Raw genomic sequence first — 24989 nt, 5'->3', positions numbered from 1 at the left:
GCATTTTTGTAGAAAATGAACAGTAAATTCTAAATTTCCAGTTTATAATCATATGAAACCTAAGTCACAAGTTACCACCTGTGTAATCAAATATGTTATGCATGCAGCAGTTATTAATCGTAAGAGCCACTTCCCATAAACCTTTTACATCTCATAATCTTTAAAAAAGGAGCTTCTAAAATATTCAAGCCTCTAAATGTCACTTATTATTTTTAAAAAAGAAATAGACAAAAGAAAGTAAAAACTGAAGCTAAATGATTTAGTCATCAAAAGGAATAAATCAGAAATATCCGAATTAATAGTTTTAATACCTCATATTTGAAACTTGGTCTGATGGAACTGAGCCAACTGTTGGCACCGAAGGCAATTTCGCATTAGATGATCTACCACCTATTAAAAAAAAAAAAAAACATTTATAGGAATTTTCTGTTTTTAGATAAAGGTTCAAACAAAGAAGCTATCTTTATACCATGTCAACAAAAAACATTACGGTGCATCTTTAAATGCCCATTATAATTTGGATAACATTAAAATCTACCATTAACAAGGTCTTTCTTAAAAAAAAAAAAAAAACAAAAAAAAAACAAGGTCTTTCTTGAATCACTTTATATGTAAAGCTTAGTTACAAGTTTGATTATTACACTAAGTGACCTATGATCCATCAGCTGTAGAGGTAATAGAAAACTAAATTCTGACTCACTAAATTAGAGTCATGATTGCTTTTATCCAGTAAGTGGCAATAGAGATTTACAAGTAGAAACTTTTTTAAATTGCAGCAAAAAGCATAAAGAGCTAATATCAAATTTAGCCTAAGTACATAAACCTCCACTTCCATTAAAACTGACCTTATTCAGTCACCAAATAACTTATGCTATACCCTGAATGCTTCTGAGTCTAGCCTAGCAAACATAACCCAGTGACTGAGAAACCTTTCTTAAATGATTCAAATAGAAGTTATACTCTCTCATTTGTATTCTCAGTGTAATTAGAACACAACCTGTTGGTGCATTTGTCATACTATATTTCAATTGATTTTTTAAACAGCCTTCTTTCTACTATACTAATCTTTTTAAAAGCAGAAATCTCATCTTTTTCATCCATCTCTCTCTAGAGCCTAGAGAGTTGGTCATCAAAGGTCCTCAATTTCTATTAATTGTAGAAATTATTCCCTTAATCATTCTCATCCCCCATATTTTACAGGTCAATCTTCCCACCCGGTATATTTCTATTTCCTACTTTTTTATGTCTCTCGCTTTGTTCAAACTACCATGTAAAATTAATTTCTACACATGATCTTATCTCCAATGTATACTTCCAGATACCCTTAAATACTCTTGTATATTTTATTGAATGGCTGATTCATCCTCCTAGAATATAAAATGTTCAAACTATTTTACCCTATACAAGAATCATCATCTTTGTTTTCAACAAATAAATGTGCTTATAACATTTACTTGCCAAGAGAAAAATAATCACCAGGAAAGTAACTCTGGAAAAGTAAAAAAAAAAAAAAAAAAACATACAATATAACAAGTCTTGAAAGAGTGAATCTAGAACACTAATTTACTAATTTGTGGATAATTTACTGAGGCTTAAGGAGTCCTAAACGCTTAAGAAAGTACGGGGGAAAATAAAGTTTGTTTAATAATTAGGATATAGGGATGGAACATCATTCAATTTAAGCTAGGAGTAGGGCCTACAGAAACAGAACAGCCATTTGTTTTTCTAAGGCCAATATAAGGAAGAAAAAAAATAGACACATACAGTACCAAAAGTCCCTCATGATACAAGGGCTGTATACAAGTCACTGGAACTCAAATGGGACGATATCCTAACAACATGGAGTCCATAGGTAAAAAAGACATGCATATTTGCTTGCAGCTGTAATTCAGTAAGTAAACTTTGTTTCTGAAAGCAGTATCTTAAATGGGTGTCAAGTTAGTATTTTGGTAAATACAGACTGAAATCCCAACACAATTCTATAGAGGAAGAGTCCAAAAAGACAAGAAACACACTGAAGCAAATGAAACAAAGAATATGCAAAGTTGATACAAAAGAGAAGAGTGGCTCAAAAGATGTTGGAATCTATACACTGTGAGAGGTCTGATGCTTTTGACCTGTTCACAAAACTTCAGACACAGGTATGCTGAAAGCACCCAAAGAACATAATGTGGTGTGGAAAGAAAGATAAATAAAAGAGAGATAGAAGAAGAAATGCCAAAAAAATTAAAATTTAAATTAAAATTTTAAAAAAAGAAGAAAGAAGATAGAAACAGTTGAGAAAGTGGAAAAGCAGCCTCTGGTATAAGAAGCTGGCCTGGCCTGGCCTGGCAATATTGTTTAGGCCCTAGTGTTGCTAGGAACTGGCTTAGAACCCAGAACTGAGTCCTGATGTTCTCTTGCTGAATATAAACAATTTCATAAAATACCAGCATCAGACAAAGCCACGCTGTGATCATGCTGAATCAACACAAAACAATACCACCATGTGATCATGTTCCAAAAGACAAAAACACGAACTCTGTCCAAATAACAAAGACGGTCAAACATCCCAAATCCTAATATGAATGACTGACTTCTTTACAAATTATAGCTTTAGATTTCTATGCTCCTAGATGAGATTGATTAGGATATCTCATCATAGAAATACCCATGCTTAATGATACCCATTTCAGAAGGAAGCCCCACTTCCTTAACTCTCCCCTAAAATCACATAATATAAGCTCAAACCCTATCATAAATTTTTTCTAACACTGTATTACTGAGATGTCCCAAACTTCCCCATTGTGTGCATTCCCCCTCACTGAACTAGGCTATTCCTGGCGGCCTTTGGTAAGAGTACACTGATGGAGACTTTAGATGAAGCCAGGCAGAAAAAGATAAAAATCATCAATTATTTTAAAAGAACCAGAATTAAAGAAATCTCTAAGTAAGAATCCTTTTCCATAACCACCTGTTTCAAGATAAAATGCACATTTTCCACATGGTAGCATTTCTCAAATCAACACATGTTATAATCAAAGTCATCTTAAAACAATTATAGTCAGCCAAAGTTGAGACCTAATTGTAAGAGAACATAGTGGATAAAATCAAGAAAGCAAGAGATTCAAATCTGAGATATGGTAAACGACTAAGTAAGGAAGAATCTGTAATGTGTAATTATTTAAAAATCTTTATTTTGCTAGTCTACAACCTCAAGAGCATATATGCTAGAGGCCTAGAGGAAAAACTGTTGTATAATTTCAACATACTGCCTAAGCTTAATGATTAACTGGCAGTGAAGATGAACCTCTAAGAACTAAGGACCCTACTGTAGCTTAGTTCCAAAGATGCATGCCACAGAAGATCATCCCCATCACCTCCCCTCCCTACAAAGGACCAAATGTGGCAGTAAATTTAATTGGGCTTAAAACCTTAGTGCTCTTTTTTTTTTTTCCCCCAGGGTGGGGTGGGGAGGAGCAGAGGAAAAAGGGGAGAAAGAATCCCAGCAGGCTCTACGCCCAGCACAGAGCCCCAAATGGGGCCTGATCTCACAACTCTGAAATCAGGACCTTAGTGGAAATCAAGAGATGTGCATTTAACCAACTGAGCCATTTAAAAAAAAAAAAAAAAGGGGATCCCTGGGTGGCGCAGCGGTTTGGTGCCTGCCTTTGGCCCAGGGCGTGAACCTGGAGACCCAGGATCGAATCCCATGTCGGGCTCCTGGTGCATGGAGCCTGCTTCTCCCTCTGCCTGTGTCTCTGCCTCTCTCTCTCTCTCTCTGTGACTATCATAAAAAAATAAAAATAAATAAAAAAAAATAACCAACTGAGCCACCCAGGCACCCCAAATCTCTGAGCTCTTATCTGAGAATCTATAATCTTATAAGTAAAATCAGTTATTTTTCCATTATGACTATAACATAAAAACACCGCGCTTTAAGAGCAAAAGGGCCCTCTTTTTCTGAAACTTGTTAAGCTATTCAGGTCTCAAGCAGCCTGAATAGATCAAGGAAAGCATTTGCCCCAGGATGGAGGTTACACTGACCGGAAGCAAGGTACTGGAGCTTAAACAATGTTAAGAGGGCAAAGGCCATACTGATATGATAAATTAATAATCTGAGGGACAGGATATTAAATAATTGCAATGTACTTTCCCACAAAACTTATTAATTACAAAAGGAAAAGAGTAACTTTACCATATAGAAAGTTGGCAGTTTATGTATCAAATAATGAAAGTAGACATCATCAACATTATGACAAATCAAAATTGTTCACCATATGATGAGCACTGGGTGATGTATGGAACTGAAATGAATATAATACTATCTGCTAATTATACTGGAATTAAAATCAAGACAAACAAAATTACGTACCAGGTGATTAGATTCTTTTCTCCTCTGCCGTAATATTCCTACTAAAGAAGTATATCATAATCTGCTTCTAATCATAAGGATCTATCAGACCAACTAAAATCCAGAGACATTCACTTGAGTCATTTCTAGTTCTTTACCATAATAGTGTTTTGTATTTGCTTACATAAATTTATGTGCACTCCTTCATTTTTTTTTTTAAAGTATGCTCTATGCCCACTGTGAAGCCCAATGCAGGGCTTAAACTCATAGCTCTGAGATCAAGACCTGAACTGAGACCAAGAGTGGGATGCTTAACTGACTGAGCTGAGCCATCCAGGCACCCCACTCCTTGATTTTTTTTTGGTAACTTCCTAGAAGTCAATAAACGCATACTTTAAATATGAATGCATATTGCCAAATTGCCCTAAATAAAGAATAAACAATTTATACTTCTATGGCTGCTAGTAAAATTGAATGAATTTCCCACTTTACTGGAAACAAAACAGGAAACAAGTACTACTCTGACCTTTTATTTTCATAGAGATTTTTTCTTCATAATTTGTAATTATTATATATAGTGACATTTACCCTTTATCATTCATTACAAATGTGTAGTGATCGTTGCCATGCAGAATTCTAGAATATTCCTTTTAAATTATTTTACCAGTATGAGTTAGAAAATAGAAATACCACCAAATTTTTAACACAATTCTTAGAATGTTTAAGTTAAAAAATGTAAAGCACCTAAGATAAAGTAGATTCTCCAATGTTACTTTTCCACATTTCTGCAAGGCACTATGGGAGAAAAGTCTAGAACTCTTCTGAGTGACTCTATTATATATTCATGATTCCTGCTATCCATTCTTAGTCAAGCCTTCTATTTATATATTACTTACCTATTAAATTCTGGTAATAAATATAAAAGTTCCTCTACTCCTCTCAGCCTGGAATCCATTTCCCTTACCACTTTCAAAAAGAAATGTTAGGTCATTCAAGACCATAGCCTTTCTCTTCCACATCTAAAGGAAATCCTGCTAAGCTCTCAAGTTCTCAATAATCAATCTCTCACATAACTTCCATACCAATTTCTTTATAAACAGTTTCTACACTAGTAGAAAACACTTCTTCACCAGCAACCTACCACCAAATCATTCTCAAATTGAATCCTAGCTCTATCAATATTAAGCCAGTTGACTACCCTTCAGGGGTTGTTATATGATAGAAAAGTTTGGGGGAAGTACCTCTGCCACATACTAGCAGTGGGACCTTGGGTAAAGTTACTTAAGCTTCTGTGCTTTATTTTCCTAATCTATAAAATGAATAGTGATACCTACACTTCACAGAATTTTTCTGAGCCTGGATCATAATAAATACACAATGAATAATAGCTTCCTTTAAAATACTTAAAATTATCATAGTTCCCTTCTGTCTGTACTTTGGGCTGAAAATATACCCAAATTCTTCAATGATTATTTAATGTGACATTAAGTATAAATAACTAACATGAAATGACTTATAAAGTGCCTTTTAAAAACTACTCAATTTTTTTTTAAGTAAAGGTAAATCTGTTTAAAAGTCCAGAAGTTTCAAAACAAAGAATCAATCTCAGATTTAACTGTTACAAAAAGTATATTTCCAACAATTTCATTTATCAGATTGGTATAAAATAAAACAAAACCATAAACATTTGATAAACTAGCCATTGTACAAAAAATACTTTTATTAAAAGCCTGTACTGCCTTACTTCACTCCCACAATTTCTTCAGGCTCACTTCATTTATATCTGGGCATTTTGATTCAATTTACTCTTAGGTAAAGCAAATAAAATTAGTTATGGGCATAAGCAAAACGGTCAGGCTCTAATCAGCAAGGATCTGGGACAACTTGACTTTCTCTGAAATATGCTTGGTCTTCAGGGAGAACTAGGTCAATAATTCTGATTCAGTTCTGATCACTAACTCTCAGCCAAACATAGAGATTCAGAAATCCAGACTGTTTGATCGACCCCCTGCAGACTTGGTTGTTTGAGGGAGGACATTGTAAGCAATTTTAGACAAATAACCTTTGGATACTTACGGAGCCCACCTCTTAGAGTAAGAAGATGATGTTGTCTTTTCCATAACTCATTTCCTTCCCATTCCCTTGAAAAATCAGTGTTGACTTTTCTTTTAACAGGGATTTTTATTAATTGCTGCCTTCTCCTCCTCTCCATCTTGCTCAATTGAAAGCTAACTACATAAAAAACCCTAACAAACTGAATGGAATCTATCTTAATGCATAGAATTAATTTTAAAGTGAAGTACACATTTCTTCCTAATGACATTTTCTTTAAGAAAATATATGAATTTCCACTTCACAATCAAAAGTATTCCATTTTCTGCCACCCCCCCCCCCCCCCCCCGCCACATTAACATTTCAAACTAGAGGGCAAAACAAGGTGAAGTTGAAAAGAATCTTTGGCCGTTCAGTATCTGGCATTTCTGAGACTCAGTGCCAATCCTTCTATTCCTACACAACACTCAACAATCTACTTCAGAGACCAAATATCTTAATTATAGTTAATGACACCTCCAATTCTCTAAATCCTTGACAGCAATATGATCATTAAACCATAATTGGCCATTGACTTCTATCACTAGTGATTAATTATCTCTGAGCTATTTTTTTAGTTGGTGATAGTTTTTAAAGACCATCTTTATTGAGAGTATAACAGATACTGTCTCAAAGGACTACTGGTAGTTTTTCTTGAACTTTTCTGAAGCTGAAAAAAAGGAACGTATAAAGTCCCATCTATAAAAATAAAGACAGAAGTAATAAATCTCATAAAAATATTTGTATGAGGCTTTAGATAGTAGTTACAAAACAAAATAAGCTTTTACTGTGGCTGACTGATTTTAACAAGCTGAAATGCATATCAAAAGTCTGAAATGGTGCACTAAATAAAAGTAACAAAAATACCTTCCTGATACTATCCTGGAAGTGATGCCAATTTTCAAACATAAAAGAGACTACAGCAGAAAGGGATTCTACAAAACAGTCTTTTCCAATAATAAGAGAACACTTTACCAACAAAGATAAAAAGGTGAGGGGGATGGGTGGAATGGGTGGTGGAGATTAAGGGTTACACTTGTGATGAGCACCGGGTATTGTATGGAATCACTAAATTGTATACCTGAAGCTAGTATTACACAGTATGCTAATTGAGGTTTAAATAAAAACTTTTTAAAAAATCAACTAGCAATGATTATATGAGGAAAATATCACACGAAAAAATAAACTAATGTATCAATAATTTCACAGGGGTTGTCCTTTTTTTCTGCCAGGGGAAAAAAGTAATTTCCAAATATTCTGCATTTTTTAACGCAGATAAAATCATACATTTATGACTATCATTTTAAATTAACATTAAATATTTTTAATAGGCAATCACACATATGTAAATGCAGAAGCTACTTTGAACATGTGGAATGATACTGACTTATCTTTTCCTTATCCTTACACTGATAAACTGGCTCCTTCAAACTGACAGTTTTCCAGACATTCAAAAGAACAAAAAAGAAAATGCAAATACATCATCTGTCTCTTATCTACCCAGGGAATAGCCAACTGTTTACTTAAGGTCCCTAAGGGTCTAAATAAATAATGTCCTTCACAATAAAGTATCATTAAAACAAATGCCAATATTTAATCCCTAAACCTTGTATTTTTAGATTTCGTCCCCTCTCCCTTTCTCGCCCCCAACCTCCTCACCCATTCTGACCCAGTTGCAGGACGAGTAGTCCATATGCCCAGTAAAATTCTTTATTAAATAAAAGAAACTTCTATTAATTGAGTAAATACAAGCCTCTTGGGTCAAATTTCATATAAAGCAGAATCAAATATTTTTCTTCAATGTTAAAAATAAACATGCTAATTAATAATATACATGGCTCTGATCAACAGAGCAGAGCCTTATATTGTAATGAGGAGTATAATTATTATATTTTACAAACTAGCAAACACCCAGCATATAAATTACTGCAAAACAGTCTATTTAGGTCCTTTATTGAGTTAGCTTCATTTTTGTTTGAATCACTTATGCTTTGCATCACGGTTGAAAAAACATGCTAGCATATCTAAAAAAAGAGTAATGGCATCATAACACATACTGCATTCTGGGCAATTAAACTGATAAGTAACTTTAAAATTTCCAGATTTTGATATTTATGAAAACCATTTTCTCCTTTAGCTTTCTTTTAAAATATGCATATACCAAAGGTATACCTTGTTCTCTGAAAAATATCTTTTTTCAGTTATAGAGAAAGATTTGCCAATATTATTAATGGACTATACTTTGCTAATAAAATGTTACAGAAGTTAAGGAATACTATCCAAACTAAAATCTGAAATTTTTATGATAATCCAAATTTGTATATTAAGCATGGTTTCAATAATGTGCACTGTTTAAAATGTAAATGTACAAAACCTCATTTTTTTTGCATAATTATAAATTTGGGTGATTTTTTTTAAGTACAGTTGATATACAATGTTACATTAGTTTCAGGTGTACAACATAGTGACTCTACAATTCTGTACATTATGCTATGATCACATCACAAGTGTAATTACTACCTTTCATCATACAATACCAATGACTATGTATTTCCTATGTTATATGACTTATTCATTCCATAACTTGAAGCCTCTATCTCCCACTCCCCTTCACCCATTTTGTCCATCCTCACACACCGCTCCCCTCCAGCAATATTTATTGGTCTATTTGTGCTTTTTTGTTATTTTTGGTTTTTAGTTGGTGATAATATTATGATAGAAGAATATCTGATCACACAAAAGCTGACAAGCTCTAATTCTTTTTCTGGGATCCAAGCGTATCAAACAATTTTGGTATCAAAATTTCCAAATAGTTTAAACGTTTCTGCTACAAAAGTCCTATTTTATGTATTATATTTACATGTTTTTTCCAAAGAAATTCTTGCTTTTGCTATTATATCATGTACTATCAAGTGTACTTTTTATTTATCAATTATTTATTAATGAATTTTAGTTTATTTTTTGTTGCTAACTCACCATAAAATTCAGAACTGAAGTCATCCCAAGACACAAAGATTTAAGGACTAAAATCAACAGGGACAGATATTTACTATATCTTCATACAAAGAAAATAATATAAGATCAAACCAAGACTAATACCTAGTTTACCCAGATCTGCAAGAATAAACTTCCCAGGAGTGCCTGGATGGCTCAGTTGGTTAAGTACCTGACTCTTAATTTCAGCTCAGGTCATGACCTCAAGGTCCTGGGATGCAGCCCCTGCCTGTCCCTCTCCCTCTGCTCCTCCTGCTATTGTTCAAATAAATAAAATCTTTAAAAAAAGAAAAAAAAAGGAGGAGGAGGAAGAGGAGGAGGAGGAGGAGGAGGAGGAAGAAGAAGAACAACAACAACAACAACAACAACCAGCAGCAACAACAACTGCCTGCTCAGCTGACAGTTACAACTATCAATTTATCCACAAATCATTTTTTCCCAAATCTTGCTTGAACCAGGAGGAAATTAAACTTTAACTATATGTCACCTATTTTTTTTTAATGGCAAATAACTTAAATCAAGACACCTGCCAAAAAAAAACAAAAAAAAAATTATCTCTCAGTTAAAAATATTGATGGCAAAGAGATAATTATTTGTGGCGTTTGGATTCCAAGTGAAAAAAGAACAGGATACTTGGCAAGTATGGTAAACAAAAGTATGTATAGTGAGGCTGTAGGAGTATGAGAAGTACAATGACTGAAAACACCATATTGACTTAGATTTTCCTTATCAAGGTAGTAAGGCAATTAATGGAATGGAAGAGGAATAAAGTAAACTGGAGACCCCATATAAAAGCAACAAGAGCACAGTGAAAGAGGAAAGGGAACAGTTATGAAAAACAAATGATAAAAATAAAGACCATCAACAGGAAGAAGATTTGGAATAACTTAATGAGGAACTTTTTTTTTTTTAATTAAGGGATTTTGGGGAGAAAGAGCTAACAATTCTAGCACAAAATGGGAGAACCTGAGAACTGAGAATTATCACCACTGGAAATTTTTTAAAATTTAAATAATGGGGGAAAACCGTGGATACAGAGGTTTGTGAGGGTTTCACAATAAATGAATAGTCCTCAAAATAGCAAATTATTTTGTAAATCTGCATATGGTTCTTCAGGATGAGTTTATATAATAATGGACTTACTGGAAAAAATTATGTTTCAGAAATAAATTTATACCCAATGTTGCCCGTATATCTCTCACCTTTCTGTTTCTTATCTCTTCTAATGACTGCATGACTTAAATTTTGAAAAATACATTTAAAAGCAATCAGAGGGTTGTTTTAATTACCTTATCTCATAAACTGAAATTAAAGAGCAATATATTCAAAATAAGAGGAAAACATTTTACTCAGTATACTGCGAACCTCTAAAACTTACTACATTTGCTCTGAGAAGTTATTAGAAATTCACTAATACTGAGTTTAAAAGATGGCATACAGTTTCATAGCTATAAGTACCTCCGTCTTTTTCCCAAATGAAGCAGCTCTAGAAAAAAAAAAAAAAATCACAGCTCATTTTTTTAAGGATTTTGGATGGGGTGAAATAACAGAAATTTGCATCCATCCAACAGAGATTCCCAAATTGTTTCTTCTCCAAAGTAAAATGAAAGCATCAGAGTATAATGGAAAAATCTGGTAGAGTTCTACACTTATTTTCTTTTATATTTTCTCACTAAAACAATGATGAAAAAATATAACAACATACCACACTATTTTAAGATGTTACTAATAGGGAATGGGGAGCAATGGGAATAGGAAATGCTGAGATAGTACATGGAACTCTGTACTTGCCATTCAATTTTCCTACAACCTAAAACTGATCTAAAATATAAGGTATATATGGTCTTTTTAAGTTTTAACAAAATAAAAGGCAACACAGCACACATAATATTACTACTACTATAGATTTTGGTTTTCAAGTAGAAGTTTTTTTTCAATAACTATTTTTTCCAAAGCATAAACTAATACAACATTACTGACAAAATTTTGAAAAAGAAACTACATGCAACTTAAAATTACATGAAACTTAAAAAATCAAAATTGCCAGTAGTTCAGCCACATGGAAATAATCAAAAACTTCAGAATACTATTCCTAGCTTTTCCCATATATAAAAGATGTATACATACACATACCTATGATTACATGTTATATTGTACATATTTTTTTTACTTAACCAGCTGTGAACATTTCCTCTTATCACTAAACATTAAGAAAAATTATGATGTTTAAGTAAAGAAAATATTGAAATTTGCTACAATTTGATACTACTCAAATTTATTCAGAAAATTATGAAACAATTAACATCATAATATAAATGCATAATGATTTATAACAAGCCTAACAAAATAACTAATCAAAAATTCTCAACTTTGCAAAAGTGCGATTTACAAACTTTTTTTGTTCAAATCATTAATAACTAACTCACCAGGTGATTCTCCTCCTCCATCTGAGGCTTGGGTTGAATCTACTGAAGAAACCACACTGACAGCATTTGTAGGTAGACTTGTAGTAAGTGTGGAAGGTAAGACTGCTGATTTTTTTGTTGAAATGATGACACTTCTGTAATAAAGTAAATAGATTTTAAAATACAAAGGATCATTCAAGTTAATTACATTAATTTCAAAACAGAAAGAAATTAACTTCCTTTTAGAATTTATTTCTATTTTGATGTACAATTTAGAATATTCTCTCAATAAGAAATCTTTCCAATGGTGTTCATATTTACCTGCATTTCAATGTTTTAGAATAAAAACAATGTCCTATGGAAATAAAATAATTCATTATAACATTTGAACTTACAATTACTATATAATATTCTTTAAACTTATGATCATCTTTATCCAACTTAAATAAAATATAACCAAAGGTATATAAAAAAGGGATTTTGGCACTCAAGTGGAAAAGTAATTAACTTTTTCTTAACCTCAGAATTGAAGCAGAAAACAACATGTTTCTACATGGATTTTAAAGCACCACTAATTTGAAATCATAAAACCTTAGAAATCTAAGGTAAAAAAGAAAATGCAGATAAACCATTTTTAACATGTATATAATCTAATTTTTTCCTTTTAATCCCCAAAGACTATCTTTTGATAATATTATGTAGAAAAAAACAATGCACAGGTATAAAAGCTAGATGCAAAAATTTCCAAATAATCAAATTTATTTATTTTGTCTATTATTCAAATATAGGTATTTATGATAAACCAATTTCAATTAAAGTGTAATACTTTATACCAAAATAGTAACTAAAGGACCTTATTAGGCATAACTAAAAGGCATTTTTAATTGAAGTTAGCTCCATAAACATGCAAAAACCCAGTTAATGAGGTAAGGAGGACAGCTGATATATAATGCACTCCCACAGCAGTGCTTACTTTTAATTACCTGGTGTTAACCATAAGCCTAAAGTCTTCAACATTCAATTTATTTAATCACATCTTTTGTTGACAATATTGTAACTGCAAGCTTCAAGTATTCCCTTAACAGCTTTAAAGTATTCAGTTTCTAAATAAAGTTACTTAGATACTTGATCCAAATAAATGTATTCAAAAGTGGAAATTATGTAATTCCAGTACCTTAAAAATACACTTTGTTTTTGTTGTTATACTAAAGAAAGATAAGACAAAGCAGCGAAATAGGTTCTGTTTTACTTCAGTGCCTATCATGTGACGGCAAACACTGTTGCCAATTAAATCAAGTTCTCTTCTGTTAGGCATGGCTTATTCAATGTACTTGGGGGTAGCTGGTGTCACATCATTATAAGGGTGACTGCCGATGTTAACTATACACTAAAAAATAGAAGCAACAGCCACCTGAGCCCTCAATCCAAAATGGTGTGTTTAAATCATGGTAGCTTATATCAGATGAAGATTATTGACTTTACAGGGAGCAGATATGACCATATATGTTTGTGTAGGCACACACACGCACTCCTATGTGCGCACACTAAAGGTACACTCAAAATAATTCCAAAAAAATTACATTTATTATTATGCATTTCCTACTCAAGGCAGAAATTCATTAACCTATTGTTTAAGAAAATCTCTAGGTACATACCCTAGCAATCTATTTTAGAGGGAGGAATGCTGTGCAGAATTTACTCTCATATTTGTTCACAAAAGAAAGAACTAGCAAGGTCTAGTTCACTAATATAATAATCACTGAAATGAGCAACAGAAAATGATACGAGAAAACTGAAAATATAGAAAACTGAAAATATTTTTTCCATAATTGAAACTTAAGACCTATAACTACCCAATGTACCAACCGACTCTTAGGAATTTCCCCAAGATAACTTATGCTCACAAAAATTATGTACAAGAAGCCTTATCTAATAGCCAAAAACTAGATATAGCTCAGAATCCTTCCAAAAATGAGTGATATGTTTATACAATGAAACAATACTAGCAATTAAAAGAAACTGTTGATAAATATAACATAGGTGAATTTCAAAAGCATTATGTTGAGTGAAGAAAGCCTTATACAAAGGAACATAAATTTTATATTTCCTTTTACATGAAGTTCTAGAAAAGGCCTAACTAACCTATGGTAGAAGAAGATCAAAGAATAATTTCCTCTAGCTGGGAAGTAGCATCAGGGAACTTTCAAGACTGATGTCTTGATTGAGGATTTGGTTTACACAGGTGTACAAAGTTGTCAAAACTCATCAAATGGTACACTTAAGATTGGTGCCATTCAATGTATGTACATTTTACCTTAAAAAACTACACTGAACTCTAGTTAAAAGATCTGCATACTGAAATGTTTATGAAGTGAACCAATGTCTATTGAAACACACACAAAAAATAAGACTGATGGATAGAGGGAAGGGTATATGAAGAATCATATGATGAAGCAAATAGAATGAAAGGTTAATTGCAGTATCTCAGTGATGGGTTTGTGGGCACTCATTGTAGAATTCTTTCAACTTCTCTGAATATTTTCACAACAAAACATTGCAAAACTGGTAAATTTACTACAAACGTTCCTTAGTATACACAATCACTATTTGTCAAAGACAACATGGTTGATTAAAAGTAACAAAAACTTGATCTCATTTCTAACCCTTTAAACTACTATCATTAATAATGCTATCAATCATGTATAATTATTCTTTATTATAGTTCAGTAAATATTTTCTAAGATCTTCCTCATATTCTCATTCCTAATACATCCAAAGTGCAGGTACCTACATTTTATCTAGCATTCCTCACACACTTCTGCTCTATGCTCTATGGTTCCTCAGCATATACATCATTTTACAACTCTGACCCTTTGCACATACTATTCCTCAGCCAGGATGCAGCTTTCTTAGCCCTGCTAGCCAGTAACCTCTTCCTTCTCATCTTTCAAAACCTTTCTTAAAGATAAGCCTCCCCAGAATCTTCAAGTCAAAGCTTGTAATACACTATTGTGTTCTCACATGATCCTATTATATAAATTTATAAATTAATAGCTATGATTTAAACTGACAATATGCCAAGAATTATTACCTAATTCTCCAAGTAGTCCTAACATACATATTACCTTCACTTTAAAAGTTAAAATAGTAAAGCTCAGATGGTAAAGTAACTTGTCAAAGTAAAGGCCCTACAATTCCAGGTTTGTCTAAACAGGAGCCTCCAATTTGAACTGTTTTCTCATATTGACCTTTTTCTTAAGTTTTACTGAGATATAATTCACACATTGTACAAAACCAATTAATGGTTTTTGGTATGTTCACAGAGTTGTGCAACCATTACCACAATCATTTTAACATTTTTTTTAAAAGATTTATTTACTCATGAGAGACAGAGAGAGAGAGAGACAGAGAGAGAGAGAGAGGCAGAGACATAGGCAGAGGAAGAAGCAGGCTGCATGCAGGGAGCCCGACACGGGAGGGAGAGAGAGAGAGAGAGAGAGAGAGGCAGAGACACAGGCAGAGGAAGAAGCAGGCTGCATGCAGGGAGCCCGACGCGGGACTTGATCCCAGGCCTCCAGGATCATGCCCTGAGCTGCAGGCAGCACTAAACCACTGAGCCACCTGGGCTGCCCTCATTTTAACATTTAAACACAATCCTATAGTATAATCATCTACAAGCAGCAGTAATAAAGATTTCCAAGATATTAAATTATGCATGTATTACTACCAAAATAAAAAATACATATGCTCACAAATGGATAAAGTTTTCAATTTTTTAGCCTACTTATGTACTTAATAGAGAAAGAGGGATCCCTGGGTGGCGCAGCGGTTTGGTGCCTGCCTTTGGCCCAGGGCGCGATCCTGGAGACCTGGGATCGAATCCCACATCGGGCTCCCGGTGCATGGAGCCTGCTTCTCCCTCTGCCTGTGTCTCTGCCTCTCTCTCTCTCTCTCTCTCTGTGACTATCATAAATAAATAAAAAAAATTTTTAAAAAATTAAAAAAAAAAGAAATTAGTTTAAAAAAAAATAGAGAAAGAAAATGAATCAATTTCCAAATTCTTTGGCTGATTCAAATCATTTCTGAGAAAGCAAAATAATTAATAATGCTTCAGCTTTGGACCATATAAAAATAAAGAAAATTAAAAGTCGTAATGATCCAAATTAAAGGACAAAAAAAAAGGCAGCAGGTAGATTTCAGGATATTTTCCTTTACTGTTTCCATTGTCATAAGGGTTTCATGTAAAAAACTAAAGTTTTCAATAAAGGTGATCTGTAAGCTATTGTAAACTAATAAAGCATGTCCTACCTACAGTTTAAAAAAAAAAAAAAAAACCTGCAGAAATTTATCTTTACCAGTACTCAAGAATGATCATGAAAGGACTAATATTTCAAAACGTTCTAAAATACTCTGGAAAACACAAAGAAAACACAACACACATTTGACACAAGTCTGAGATCCTACATGCCAAGAAATTTGCTAGGGATATTTCTGGCTTTGTTCTCCGGGTACAGCTTAAGTTTCTATGTAAGAGACTTACTGAAATCCTTTGTTAATACTTAAGAAGCAATAACTAAATTTTTAGTATCTGCCATCAACTTTAACAAAAAGCACTTCAAACTTTCTGGCATGAAGAATTTGTAAGGCAGATATGTCTTTTAGCTTTATAAGCAATTTTCCAAATTGTCAATTAAAAACCAAATATTAAGATATAAAATTTTACATATTATCATTTTTTTAAAGACTTAAACATTTATTTATCTTTAGGGGGAGAGAAAAAGAGAGTGCACACATTCATGCATGCATGAAGGGGGAGGGACAGAGGGACAGGGAGAGACGCAGACTCCCTGCCAAGCGCAGAGCCTGACCCAGGGCTCAATCCTAGGACCCTGAGATCATAACCTGAGCAAAATCAAGAGACCAATACTTAAGCAACTGAGCCACCCAAATACCCCACGTACTATAATTTTCTTTACAAACTCACTGGCTTTAATGAATAATAAGTACCTGTGAAGCACTATACTTAGAATATATATGAATTATTTATAACAATCCATGAATTAAGAACTACGTATTATCATCTCCATTTTACAGATGACAAAGTTTCCTAACATTCCACATACAGAAAGTGTAAACACTGTTGGCATTTTTTTTTAATATGAACAACAAAGATTTCTGTAAAGTTTTATTTAGTCACAACAAAGAGCAACAATGTCTTCCAAATCACTACGGTTCAGAAGTTCCATTTCAGAACCATATCAGTTTCAAATATCATAAACTTTCACATAAACGCTATTTTATTTATCATGCAAATAGTTCACTAAAGGAGAAAAGAGCATTTTAAGCCTAGCACTTTACTCCCTAAGGATCTAATTGAAAAGCCAGACAAGCCCTTGAACTTTATCAAGATAAATCCCTGGCATTCACTAATCACCAGAGAGGATCTTCAAATTAGATAAGAGCAAGAACTTTGGCATGGGAATGAACACAAACACCTTGCCATCCACAAAGGCTCACAACCTGGCAGCCTTTCAGCAAGGTCCCACTCATGTAGCTGTTACTCTAAACTTTCCAGCTATTGCTTGAGAGTTGATAATTCTTAAGATATGAGGAGAGTTGTGATTTCTGACACAGCATTCCAGAGATAAATACATGATCAGAGGGATGCTTTGAAATTCCCAAAGATATTCCACTGGCCTAAGCCTGCGCGAGAATAGTTTTTCAAAAGGTGTCTCTTGCTAAGAAAAAGAGGGGGGGTGGAAACAGAGCACTTTGCTTGCCATCGGACAATACATTAAGTGCATACCAGACATATAAGTTCCAAATAACATCCTGAAAAATATTATGACAGAAATTCCCCTCTGTTTTCTATTTTAATAAACTCTTTAATATGTATTACTGAGGCATTGTTTCCCTATAAGTTCACAACCCACTCACTGAAATTTGGGACATTTATAAGGAAATTCTCTGACTAGATTAATAAGATATATTAAATTTACAAATCTACCCTAAGTATTTGACTACTCATCTAAGAGTAATAAACATTTAAGCAAATTACCAAAATTAAGAATATCTTAAAAACGATTTATCTCTTCCCACTCTCAAAATACAGCCATTGCTATGAACAGTTTTAAATATACATTTTGAGGCATATATGAACAGATACATCTATTTTTTTAAAAGATCATAAATTCCAAACTATTTTGTATACCACTTTTTCATTTAATAATGTATCTACAGTATCATTTTACACCAATACATAATGTTCTGCTTTTCTCACTTTAATGGCTACATACTAGTTCCTGTATGTGTAGAAAATAGCATATGGAACCAATCTTTCATAGATTGGTAACTATGATGCATAACACCACCAAATGACAAGGTCTAGAGTCAGTCATCCATGCTTCAAAACTTAACTTCCAACATTTACTAGCATAAGAGCTTAACTACCTACTTAATTTCCCTGTGCCTAAGTTTTCGTCATCTGTAAAGAATAAAAAATAGTATCAATTTGAAGTTACTTAACTAAATAATGCTTTTAGATTAGAACTCCACAGCTTAATAGCTTAATAGTATTAGCTTAACTATGATATTTCTCCAGAAAAAAAAAATGTTATACTTGTGTGTATCTTCTGTATTAATTTCTAAAAGTAATTATATTTACATATTTTAAATTTTAATTAATACTGCCAATTTTCCCTCAAATACATTGTATTAATATGACCTCTCGACAATGTGTTTCTTCGTACCCTCAGTAACACTAGGTATCATCTTTTAAATCTTTGCTAATTTAATCAAAGAAACTATCTCATGGTTATTTTTTTTCTCATGGTTATTTAAATTTTTATTTCCTTCATTATTAGTGATACAAACTGCCTTTACATTTGCATATTAACAGTATTTATTTCCTTATATATGAACTACCCGCTCCTTTATTTGCTAATTTTTCTAGCAGATTAGTCAATTTATTTGTTAACATTTTATATACACACACACATATACTAGGAATACATAACCCTTTTATCTGTAATATGTATTCCCAAACATTTAGTGTCTCTACATACACACACACACACAACAGAATGCAGCAATGACAAAATGTCTTATTAAGTGTGACAGCTAAGTTCACATTTATCGAGTGATTTCTTCATGCTAAGTGTTAGAGATTAATATATCTTCAATATCATTTCACATCAATAGTGTTCTACTTTGTCTTTTGTCTTTAACTGTGTCACACAATTGAAGGATAAGGAAACTGAAGCTCAATGAGAGAACTAGTTCAAGTTTACTAATAAGTGATAGAGCCAGAACTCAAACTCAGTTTTGTCTGATTTCTAGAGTCAAAAATTTAATTCCTATATTATAAAGCCCATTTAAAAAAAATGACTGAAGTGAGCAGCCGCTATACCTGTAATGTAACAATATAAATATACCAATATGCTATTTCCCTAGAATTTAGACTTCATCAATCTCATCACTCCAGTACACTGACCTCGTCTTTAAACAGAGGTAGAGGGAACAAGAGGACAAAGGATGATGGCTAAAAGACTCTCCACTAAAATTATATATATATTCCCTGTGTTCTTTCAGAGCATCTTAATTACTATAAACAATTTTTACCAGCTTAGACACCTCATGTTCCAACCCACAGCAAGTCTCAAGTAGAAAACTAGATGAGAGGAAAAGAGAAGACATAAAGAAATAAAACAGCAGGAAACTATGATGAGGATGTGTCAAAAGAAAACAGAAGCCAACTTGAAGCACAGAATTCTGAACTGGATCCTTCCACTATAAAGGTATGATTAAGACAATCAGTGAAGCTTAAAGATGTTTGAAGATTAAAGATAGTATTACATCAGCATTGATTTCCTTATTTCAACTAATGTATTGTGGTTATGTAGAAAATATACAATGAAATATTCAAAGGGATGGACTGTTGGGTCAAGTTCCTTTCAAATGAATCCAGAAAAACAAAAGTTCTTTTAATTGGCAACTTCTCTTTAAGTTAGAGCTTATATCCCGATAAAAATATTGATGTTTGAAAGTAATAGCTCAATATATACATGTCTTATAGGCAGAATTTCAGAAAGTTTAATAACATATAAAAAAAATTTTCAGGTACGTTAGTAAAAGGTTTATTAGGCAGCAGGACCAATAAAGTCAAGAATCTATTATCAGTTTTCTCAAGCTCTCAAGCTCCAAGCACCTTGTTGAATTCCTGAGTCTACTGGAATCCACAAATTCCCACTTTTTTTTTTCCTCCACAAAGGCTGACAGTACTGGTAGCAAAAGAGTAAAAAGTAGCCATTTTTAAGTAGAGGTGATTTCTAACCTATAACAAACAAAACTATTTACATTGTAACTTGCAAATGTAATATTTTTTTTAATTTTATTTTTAATTAATTTATTTTTTTATTTATGATAGTCACACACAGAGAGAAAGAGAGAGAGGCAGAGACATAGTCAGAGGGAGAAGCAGGCTCCATGCACCGGGAGCCCGACGTGGGATTCGATCCCGGGTCTCCAGGATCGCGCCCTGGGCCAAAGGCAGGCGCCAAACCGCTGTGCCACCCAGGGATCCCTTGCAAATGTAATATTAAAATTATTTTTAAACCATCTTATTGGTAGGATGAAAAATAAAAATTTAAATACCTTGTTGCCTACCTATAAACCTTTTATACAACAAAAATATCCTTTTAATTTTTATAAACTAAATCAAAACATTCCTTTCTAATGTTGAAACTACAAAATTTAGCAGTTAAATTCCTGTTAACCTTTTAAGTATTTAGAATTTATAAATATAAGCAGATCAATACAAAAGACTATTTATAGTACCTATCAAAAGATCTGAACTGCACAGGTTGTTCAACAGACAGGTCACCAAGAGCTCCAAGGCAGGCTGGTGGCAGAAGGGCAGGATCCACTGTGACTCCATCTCCTGGTATATTAACCAAGCTTCGAAGAATGTCCTTCACATTGACATTTTTTGAAACTGGAACTGATGGTGCAGCCTTGTTATCCAACTCATTTCCTCCATCATTTTTGGTTTCCTGAGATTTATTGACTTCTAAAGAAAGAGTGCACAGTGCCTCACTGATTGCATCTGGGCCTGCACTGACACTTGGAGGTGTTACAGGAGGAACTACATCCACACTGTTTCCTAAGCCAACAGCTGTTTCTTCCCCAAGGCCTGAGTCCCTCCTTCGAGTAGATGATGTGCTCTCAGATTCTTCCACTGACACTGGTGTTAACGGGCTGAATGCTGATGGTGTATTTTCTACACCTTATCCAGAAACAAGAAAAGTTAAGAACAAAAAAATTTTAGAACCAATTTTTAAAGGGTACATTCAGTCTTAACATTAACAGCCATCTACTATTTTTTTAATTTTTCAAGTTTTTATTTTAATTTTAGCTAGTTGACATACAGTGTTATATTAAGTTTCAGGTGTACAATGTAGTGATTCAACACCTCCGTGTATTACCCATGTGACCCTGTGCTCATCACAGCAAGTGTACTCCTTAATCCCCATCACCCACCATCTACTATTTTAAATTATGAAATATACAGCATGTTCTAAAAGGGAAAAATAAACTACAGGAACTATATAATTATTGCATTAATATACCTGTAATCAAAATAGATGCTTTAATAAAATGATGAGAAATATAAAAATAATAAATGATAACTGAGAAAAACCCATCAAACTGAGTATGACATACCAATAGATAGTAACACAAGGTTGAAAGCCATTGGCCTACAAGAAAAACTCCAAAATCGTTAGGATAAAATACAAGACTTCAATAATAGAAGTCGCTAGAATGTAAACTTAACCAAGGCAGGGAATTTGTCCTCTTTAACACTTCATGTCCAGTACCTATAACAATGCCTGTGCCCTCAGCAATCCCCAGCAAGTAGTAGGTGGTCAACAACTTTATCTCTTGCTACTCTTGCCATCACACTTCATACATCAAATTACTTGCAATCTGCTGAACATAGGACAATGTTTTGGACTTCAAAGGCAAAGAAAATGTGCCTTTATACATTGTCACTTCTTTGGACAATAATTCTAAGATTTCTACCTCAAACACAGTTTCTACTTGCTAAAAAACATGTTATCCCTCTTATTATGCAAGAGTAATTCAATAATCTTTAACATGTAGTTCAACAAGGAACACCATCTATTCCCTCTTTCATTCCCTCTAATTAGGCATTCACTGCATTCCAACAAAAATGCTCCATCTTGCTAACTCCAATGGTCAGTTCTTGGTCCTAATTGCACTTGACACAGCAGCAGCAAATGACCATTCCTTCCAACCTGGTAATACTTTTTTTCACTTGGCTAACAGGACATCATACTCTTCTGGTTTTTGATCTATTACCTCACTGGTTGTTCCTTCTTAATTTCCTTCACTTATTTTTCTCCCTTATTTCTTGAGTTGGAGGGACTTAGCACTTACCCTCCCTATCAACATTTATTCCCTTAGTGATCTCATTCACTCTTAAAGTTTTAAAATACTACTATATTAACCAAAAAAAAAAGTCAGACTTATTTTTAAGTGCCTATTCTATATCTTCTATGTCTAAAAGATATCTCAAACTCAACATGTTGAAAACTGAATTTATCTTTCCCAAAAATGTTTCCCCTTCTGTCCAACTGCACCTTATAATCCTTCTTGATAACATTCCATCTTTCACATATCCAGTATTTTAAATTCTGTTCTACCATCAAAATGTATCCAGAATCTGACTACTGCTCACCAACTCTATAGCTACCACCCTAGTCCATCACAATATCCATTCTTTCCTGGATTATTGCAATATCCTCCCACCGGGTTGTGTGAAACTGTTTTATTAACAATCCTTTTGGCCCATGCCTCCTGGTATCCATCCCCTTGAATGTGGGCTGAGCTTCACTTAGTTTAATCAATAGAATGTGGCAGTGGGCCAGTTCTGTGCCCAGCTGTTACAAAGGTCTGGCAACTTGTGCATTTCTCAGGATCACTGAACACCTGACACCTGTGTAAGCAAGCTGGCTCTCTTGCAGAAGAGAACATGTACAGAGACTACACGAAAAGATATAGGCCCTCCAAACTAACGGAGGAACACCAAAGAATTTCAGCTGAGAACAAGTGCTAAAGCCTCAGACATATATGTCCAGCTGAGCCATTTCAAGTCAGTCAGCCTCAATTCTTGAGCCATCCTAGCAGTAGATATATGAGTAAAAAAGGCATCTCAGGCCACAGCAAACATCATTTAGAGCAGGGATGAATTATCCCCACTGTGCCCTGTCCAAACCACATTCACAGAATTATGATAACAAGACTAAAACAGTTATCGTTTTAGCCACTGAGCTTCAAGGTAGTATGTTACACAGCAGTACATTAACTAAAACACTGATTTTTTTTCCTTGCTCTCTAGAGTATATTCTCCATACAGAATCCCAACTGTTACTTTTAAAAACTTAAGTTAATTGTAACTCCTCTCTCAAAAACCTTCAAATAATTCTTCATTTTCCTTAGAATAACAATTTCACAGTCCATTTCTCCTGGTCATTCTTGATATTTTTTTCTGTTGGATTTTATCTTTTTGTAGTACTACTACCTTCTAAAACACTATGCAATTTATTACATGTACTTCTTTTCTATCTCCTCTCACTAGACTATAAACTCCAGAGGGATGAAATTTTTTTCCTCTTTTGTTCATGAGTATACCCAAGTACCTCCCAGGTACTGAATGAATGTTTATTAAATAAATAAATCACTTCCACAAAGTGGTAGCTACTGCTACAACTGTAATAGCTGCTTCTCTAAATATACAACTATAACCTGCACCTACTTCTATAACTACTTCTATAACTTCTATCAGAGTTTTTTGTTAACAAATCTCTTAGAAAGAATATGTATTATTTATCCTTTACAATAAATGCCAAAGCAAACAAAAATGGTATCCTTTATTTGTAAAGGATAACATTTTCTTAATTATGTTTTAATTTAAAAAGAAGTATCATCTCCCAATTGGAATTAAATACATGGTACTTAAAATATTTAGTTGTTAATTTAAAAATGTACAATCTCACTTTATACATAAATGCATTTAAATTCCAGAATCAGTATTTTAATTATTAAGTAATAGTTTTTTGGAGTTTTTTTAAGATTTTATTTATTTACTTATGAGAGACACAGAGAGAGAGGCAGAGACATAGGCAGAGGAAGAAGCAGGCTCCCTGCAGGGCACTTAATTCCAAGGACCCAGGTTTCATGACTTGAGCCAAAAGCAGACGCTCAACTACTAAGCCAACCAGGTACCCCTATTAGGAAATGTTTTACTTGAATTTTGGATGACAGAGAATAAGATACAGAAACTTACCAGGAAGTGATAAATTCCCACTTTCACTACCAGTTTCCTTAAATGACTGGTTACGTCTTTCATTTTGGGGTTCCAAAATGTCTCTGTACTTTGAGACCATAAGAACAGAGATGAAGTATACAACTGCCAACGCTAAAAACTGAGCTTGTTTGCTATCCTCCTAGGGAAAAATAAAAGCAGTTGATCATGCCACTATTAAATAAGAGGTACCAAGATTATTTCATATGACAACATTTAAGTATAAAACATGTCCATAAATCGTTCAATATATGCGGAAAATAATAAATTCACCTCAGCAAAGATTAGGCAAAGACTTTTGGAAAAATGCCTATAAATGAGAGGCTTTATGCTTGTGAAATATGTAGAGAGAACTTGGCTTGTTTTTGAAAATTAAGTAACTCAGTCTGAAGACAATGGTCCAATATACCTTATAAAATTAATCAAATGAGAAATTATCATTATATATGAATAATTATTTTGACTTCTAATCGTAAGAATTAAAACATGTATTAAAAAATCACAATTATCAATTTTCCTAAAAGACAATCATTCGGGAAAAGTGAGGTAATCAAATACAGAACAGGATCCCAAAGGAATTCTCAGGACTATTTTAAATAGTACAATCAAGCGTCTAAAATTGAAAATACAGTGTCTGCCAGAAAGAAAAGGACAAACTAGACTGATCTCTACAAGAGACCAGGGCTTCATCTTAGCTCTACAGATTATCCACATGTCTGGACCGATGACCTCTTTCATCTAGTCAAAATCACCATCTTCAAAGGGACCCTGCACATATCAC

At 33.5% G+C, this 24989-nt stretch overlaps 1 protein-coding gene across 1 annotated transcript in view; it reads right to left on the bottom strand.

Annotated features, from left to right (window-relative positions):
- LRBA (LPS responsive beige-like anchor protein) overlaps positions 1-24989 on the bottom strand; it is a 730439-nt gene that overhangs the window by 514209 nt on the left and 191241 nt on the right. The window contains 4 exon segments of the mRNA XM_041738215.1: positions 312-390; positions 11845-11978; positions 20659-21106; positions 24191-24350. Of these exon segments, the coding sequence (XP_041594149.1) occupies positions 312-390; positions 11845-11978; positions 20659-21106; positions 24191-24350 (821 nt within the window).

The sequence above is a fragment of the Vulpes lagopus genome, chromosome 23 (assembly GCF_018345385.1).
Source record: "Vulpes lagopus strain Blue_001 chromosome 23, ASM1834538v1, whole genome shotgun sequence".
NCBI lineage: Eukaryota > Metazoa > Chordata > Mammalia > Carnivora > Canidae > Vulpes > Vulpes lagopus.
This window is presented reverse-complemented; position numbering and strand designations above follow the sequence as displayed.